Source organism: Crocuta crocuta, unplaced genomic scaffold, assembly GCF_008692635.1.
Source record: "Crocuta crocuta isolate KB4526 unplaced genomic scaffold, BGI_CrCroc_1.0 scaffold77, whole genome shotgun sequence".
NCBI lineage: Eukaryota > Metazoa > Chordata > Mammalia > Carnivora > Hyaenidae > Crocuta > Crocuta crocuta.
In genome coordinates, this window is record NW_027532172.1 from 7,482,270 (window position 1) to 7,488,683 (window position 6,414).

Below are 6,414 nucleotides of genomic sequence, written 5' to 3' on the forward strand. Positions count from 1 at the left end.
TCCAGTCTTTAATTGACATCTCCTGTTTACACATCTCTCCGGTCTGGCACTCCTCTGCGACCATCCCCCACCTGGCAGGAACCTGGTCAATGACCTTGCAGGCAATACAGCTGGCCTTTACCTCCTGCCTCCCATCCTCCAAGGGGAGCAAGAGGTAACAAGAAAGGAAGGCTGCTCTCTGTACCTCTGAGCCCCTGACTCTTCAATGGGTCCCCTAGCAGGGCTTGCTCGGCCACATAAGGTCACTGGGCCCCCGCTGACCCAGATATAAAGTGGGGGAAAATAATATCAAAGGGGACAAATTGTGTGTAAAAACTCAAAAGAGGTCCCACTGAGGTCTTCTTAAATGAAAAGTACAATTTTATTGTCAATACAGAAAAATCAGTGGAAGAATAAAGACTACCAGACTGGGTTTTACTTATTATAATACTTATTTTTATCAATAGGTATTTCTTTCCCTCTCGTGTGCAGGCACCTTCCTGGGCAGGAAGCCGACCCAGCAGAGCTGGAGCAGCAGCCCTTGAGCCAGCACGCCGCTTCCTGACACCGCACACGTGCTCGCTCAGGCAGGTGCCACACCGAGACCAGCTCTGTGCAGACAGGGTTCTGCCCTGCGAGGGGGTGAGTGGCAGGCTCTGCTGGGCACTGACACTTTGGCTTCATTTTCTTGTCCATTTACCTACCCTCCCAAAACAGAGCTGGGGGCCAGAAGAAGGTGCGCACATTCACAGGTGGGTGGGTTAGCGCCAGGATACCCAGAACTGCCTTGGGTCCAGCAACATGTCTCAGGATGAGGCTCTCCACCAGGAGGAACCAGAAGTTGGGCAGAGCTGGGGTCTCCAGAGCACTCAGGGCTCAGGGCAGAGAGGTGGGACTGGCTCACCTTGAGCCCAATGCATGGAGAATAAATAAATAAATACTGTATAACTTTGCAGTCCCTCAGCCTGGCCTGTTCCCTCCTCAAGGGACTGTCATTGTCAACCTCAGTTCCTCTTGCTGCCATCCTCCCTGAGACAGGCTGGCTGGAAGGAGGGGGCCTGCCCCACCCTGTGTACTGAGAAACCAGGGCCGGCAAAGTGTACACAGTTCAGGAGCCCACAGCGTCAAGTGGGGGCCTGGGCCTCACCCACAAGGTGAGACAAGGTCCCGCCTGTCTCCCTCTCTCCTGACACGTGGCTCACCACAACGGAGCCACATGGGAACTGGGGGTGTTGACCTTTAAGTTGTGTGACATTTTTCTCTCCCTCTCACCCCCAGGCTTGCTCCTGCTGATTCTCCCTGGTCCAGCTGTCATGTGCTTGCAATCACCAGGATAACTGGAGGAGGGACGACGGGAGCCCAAGTCCAGCTGGGGCCTGTGTCCCCTCCAGGGTATGGCTGGGTGAGGCGAGGCAGATACTCAGATGGGTCAGAGCTGGAATGGGTACTGTCGGAGGTAGTCAGCCATGCGCCGGGGCAGTGGCAGGCAGTCTACATCAGCCACCAGACGGTTGATGACAAGGCGGCACAGGTGCTGCAGGCTGCGGGCGCTGCTTCTGCGCACAAAGGGCTGCACCAATTTTAGGTGCACGGCAGTGACTGCAGGGGCAGGCAGTGCTGGTTCACCAGGCGCATCTTCCTTAGGGGTAGGCAGGGCCGGGGTAGGTGCAGAGTCAGGGTTGTCACTTCGAGTGTCAGCAGCACAGGAGGCCACATAGTGCTGCACGAGGCTGACCACGTCTGGGAAGGCCAGGATGCGTGGCCTGGACAGGCAGTTGGAGTCCAGGCGGAAGCTGGAGTCGGCGTACTCAATGCGCACATTGGTGGGGCCTCGGGTGGTTTTGACCGACAAAGTGAATAGGTAGCTGGGGTGGGTGCTGTCACGTACTAGGAACGTGCCCTCTGGCATCTTCTGCAGGTGTTGTCGGGCTTCACTGGCCGTAATGGAACCCCAATACCAGCCTAGGCAAGTAGAGAGGGGGCCGAGAGACTAGTCACAGTGGAATTTAGTTGGGGGCACCAATACAGGGCAGGGCAGGGCTCTGCCTCCCCCTTTACACTTCCATGGGGAGGACTGTACCTACCCCATCAGAGTCTCCTGGGTAGGGTCATGTCTCTCAAATGAGACTCAACAGACAGAGCTAAGCTTTCCCCACTGGACTTCCCAGGACAAGGCCTGCTTCCCTCTTTGAACTCACCAGATTCCCGAAGGTAAGAGAAGGTCTTGGCTATGCATAGCAGATCCTCCTCAGGGTCCAGCACCTTGGGTTCACTCTCTGGCTGGGCTGGGGTCTCCTCTGCCACTTCCTCCAGGAAGGACCCGGCAGGCAAAGGCTGCATAGCTGGTTCGGGCAGCTCCAGGGACTGGGTCCACAGGGGCCGCTGCCCGATCCGCTCCACAGCCAGCAAAGAACAAGGTCTAGAAGGGGGTGGATGGGCAGTGAGTGAAGGCCCTATGCTCTCCCTATTACCAGAGACTGCCTATACCCCAGACCAGCTATATGACCTCTGGCCAGTCTATCTCACTATGAGCCTCAGTTTCCCCTCTGCCCACTCATGGGCTCAATGAGATCAGTATCCCACCTCCCAGTTGTCATCACAAAGGCTCCTTGATTGTTGGGAGCCGCTTTCTGAACTCGTAGGTTGAGTAAGAACTCCTTATGAGGTTAAGGTTAAGTTGCATGGACTCTTACCGTCAGATGGTGACCCCAATATCCACCCCCACCCAATTATTTCGGCTACTGACCCCCCCAAGTCACCTTGTTAATTGGTATTAGAAGTGACTCATTCTGGCTTTGATATGCTGATTGCACTTTGGGAAGGAACTTACTAAAGAAACTTCTTTTGTGGTTATGGGAGCAAGATTGCATTCCTGAAAGACCTGTTTTTCTTATTACTTCCCATTAAGCCATGAGCATAACTTTTGCCTTTACTGTGCTACTGCCACCTCTGGGCTGTTCCTCATCCTTTTGCATATCAATGTTCTGGAAAGTTTTTACTGATAAAAGGAATTATCAGAATGCCACTTCTGTGCCATCCCCCAAACACTAACTCATAAAATAAAGTTGAGTCTCAGACAGTGTGGAGAGGCCTGGCTGGTGACCAGAAAGAATCTCATGCCTCTCTCATCCCTCCCCGCCGACACCGTCCATCATACAGGGACCCCTGGACCCGGCCGGAGCGGGACTCTGGCACTTGATGGCTTCCCCTACATGCTGATTCTCTTTTGAAAGAGACTTCTCTACCCTCCTGCATTTATTGAACATTAATTAGTCTATTTCATACCAAGTGACATCACAGATCATGTCCTATAGGATTTCTAGCTCACAATGGACAACTGATGTCCCTGCCAGTGGTAGGATCCAGTGCAAAGAAGCCTTACATTGGTGCCTTCTTGGTTGAGGTGGGCTGATTAGATTAAATGGTGCTGGTTCTGCTTGAGCCATGGCCTGGGACTTCATGGGGTGCTCCAGAGAGGCTCCAAAATTATGATAGGATACCTAAAGTCATATGCTACCTCCCCATGGATAGGAGTATCTGTCAAAGGGACCAAGGTCCACACTGGCCAGGGCTTAGAGGCTGGAGCAATCTCCCCAAACAGGTCAGACTCCCATCTTGTTTTCTATACCTCCCAGTTGAGGATCTGGGGTGGACAGTGGCCTCTAAAGACACCAGGAAGTCCCACCTCCCATAAACAGGAGCTCCCACCAAAGGGCATGGTATTCATTCTACATTCCAGATCATACCCTGGCAAGCCAGTCCTATGAGGCTCTATGATCTTATCCAAACCTTGCTGTTCAACTAGGACTGTTCAACTTCTCTACCCCCTAATGAGGGATGCTACCAGCCCAGATCCTGAGGGAGTTGGCTACACCATCTTGTTAGGTGACTAGAGTTGGGTTGCTGAGCCAGCCCTAATCTGAGCAGTAGCTTTTCTCCAGGGGAAGGCCATCCAGCATGGTGACCTGGGACTTCCAGGGAGTGAAGGTCATGGCCCTGGCTCCCAGGAAGAGACTGCTGATCCTTCCTCATTCCTCAGAAAATACATCCTCAAGGCCTCAGTTCTGGTCTGGTCCCCTGCTGGGCCTCAGGACACCAAGATAATAAAGCCATGGGCCTTGCTTTCAAGGAGAACTTATAACCTACAGTCATAAATGCAAAGGGTGCCATGGGGGAGTCAAGGTCTGCCTGTTCCTGAGCTGAATCTGCCAGGCCAAAAGGAGTAGGGGGAAGGCACTCCAGGTAGAGATGAGAGCATGGGTAAACTGTGCCAGAGATTGCTTATGAGGCAGCACAAGGTAGGCAGGAGCCTTGGCAGGACGCAGGCAGAAGAGCCAGATCTGACAGTATAAGTTATAGGTGAGCATTAGAAGATTTTAACAAATTGGGAGCAGAGGCCACAAGACCCTGGCACACCACAGTTTGTTTAATACTTTTCTATATCCACTCTGGGTGCACTGTAGAGTTCTGGAATCCTACTGGGGGAGCTGGAGGCCAAGTTCCAAGGAACTAGCTGGTGGCCTGCCTGCTGGGGCCCAAAGCTCAGCTCAGGCTAGCCAGTCAGGCCAGAGTGTCTGGGGGTAGCCATGTCCAGACAGCTTAGCAGGGCACTGTGGGCATGGGCACCTCTAGGGTCAACATGGTATCTGGGTGTGTAAGCAGCTGTATTGGTCCCCGCAAGTCCTGGTGAGTGACTGTGTATCTGAGGAGGGGTGTGTCCACAGCTGTCGTCATGGTGGGGGCGATGGCTTGTGCGTTCCAGGTGTGGGTGGCCTGTACCTGTGTGTGCCTGTTGTTCCTGTTGTGGAGCCCAGGCTGTGAGTCCCGCCTGGGGACACATGCTAGTGGGGCAAACTCAGTCCTGAGGGTGGACCCCCTCAAGCAAAGCTGGCAGCCCAAACCTATATTTGGGAATCTCTGCCTCCACCCCAGGAGGGCACCAGCTGGTTTGTGGCTGTGTGTGGAGGTCTTAGAAATCTTGCTCCCTAAGGGGCGTCTGGGTGGCCCAGTTGGTTAAGCGTCCGACTTCGGCTCAGGTCATGATCTCACGGTTTGTGGGTTCGAGCCCTACGTCGGGCTCTGTGCTGACAGCCAGCTCAGAGCCTGGAGCCTGCTTCAGATTCTGTATCTCCCTCTCTTTCTGACCCTCCCCTGCTCACGCTGTCTCTTTCTCTCTCTCTCTCAGAAATAAATAAAACATTAAAGAAAAAAAAATCTTGCTCCCTGACACCCAACACTGGCCCTGAGGTTCCAAAGGGCCTTTAGCTGGAACAAAGTAAAAAGAGAATGTGGGACTTCAGAACTGGGGGGATCTGGAGGATAGGGTGTGGTGGTGTTCAGGAGTCCCAAAATTCAGAGGAGGGAGATGCTGGAGACAGCCAGGGAGAAGTATGGTAGTACAGTCTTCCTGGCACCTCCAGGTTTCTTCCCTGGAAGCAGAACTGCTCAGAGCAAGGGGCACTTCAGCCTTGCCCCACCTTACACCCTTCTTCACTTGGTACTATGCCAGTTCTGATAACAACAGCCACTGGGCCACCCAGCTCTCCCTGGGTGTGGAGTGCTCACTCATATCTTCTTTCTCACTCCCTGGAGTGTTCTGAGCTCCGGTCAGATCAGTCTGGAGAGTATCAGACCCATTGTTGAAGGGGATGCTGAGGCGGAAGGAATGCACTGAGAATGTTCAATTGAGGCCAAGACTGTCTTATCAGCCTCCACACCATTCTAGTCTTTGAGGAAAGTTGGAGAAGGGAGGCAGGAGCCAAGTCCTCACACCGGGATCTCAGACTGGGCTGAGGAGGGGCAAGGCAATTGTGGGGGTGCCACAGCAAAATCAGGCCAAATTCAGGCTCTTCCAAGATCTGCTGGTCAGCAGGTGCCAACCTGAGGGGGAGGCAAGGATCTCAGACTGGCTTCCCAAGAAAAGCCTAATTGCTAGCCCATGGCAGAACAGTGAGGACAAAGAGGGGCAGGGGCTAACCTCAGGTCACTAGTAGGCCCTGAGGCCTGCAGGTGGGGACAGAGGGCTCTGGGCCCAGAAGGGTGTCTGGGCAGGTGAGCCACGTCTTGGAGTACGAACTCCGCTGGCGTTCAGCTGCTTTAGCCAGAACCAAGGCTTAAGCTACCCGGGGTCCTCCGGTCGTCAGCCGACCCCCAGTTTCACTACCCACAGTGCGCATAGGGGTGGTGACGGTGTTGTCCCCATTCCTTGTTGTCACCCTGAGGTCCTTCCGCACTCGGTCATCTCCGACCCGTCAAACCCTCTCAATAGCCGGCAGCTAGCACGAGGCAGTACTCTCCCCAACGCCGGGCGCCGTGGCCCGGCGGGGACGGCGAGCCGCGCTTACCCCTGAACGCAGAGGACCATGTCCCGGCAGCGGCAGCGGCAGCTCCGGAGCTGGGGCTCAGCCGGACGGCGGCGGCGGCAGGGAGCCAGTG

General features: G+C 54.5%; 1 protein-coding gene across 1 annotated transcript; it reads right to left on the reverse strand.

Annotated features, from left to right (window-relative positions):
* Positions 1–327: 327 nt before the first annotated feature.
* On the reverse strand, positions 328–6,408 carry CISH (cytokine inducible SH2 containing protein). Its single transcript, XM_077777303.1, has 3 exons — positions 6,324–6,408; positions 2,178–2,398; positions 328–1,941 (listed from the first exon to the last, which is right to left on the reverse strand). Exons 1-3 carry the CDS (start codon positions 6,341–6,343, stop codon positions 1,409–1,411), a joined length of 774 nt encoding a protein of 257 aa, XP_077633429.1. The 5' UTR covers positions 6,344–6,408; the 3' UTR covers positions 328–1,408.
* Positions 6,409–6,414: the final 6 nt, after the last annotated feature.

Bases quoted from the DNA above. Each gene is read 5' to 3' on its own strand.
- CISH (XM_077777303.1), bottom strand. From the start codon at position 6,343: ATGGTCCTCTGCGTTCAGGG. The intron at 2,399-6,323 runs GTAAGCGCGGCT...ACCCCCTTCTAG, and splicing joins ATGGTCCTCTGCGTTCAGGG to ACCTTGTTCTTTGCTGGCTG. The intron at 1,942-2,177 runs GTGAGTTCAAAG...CTACTTGCCTAG, and splicing joins CTCTTACCTTCGGGAATCTG to GCTGGTATTGGGGTTCCATT.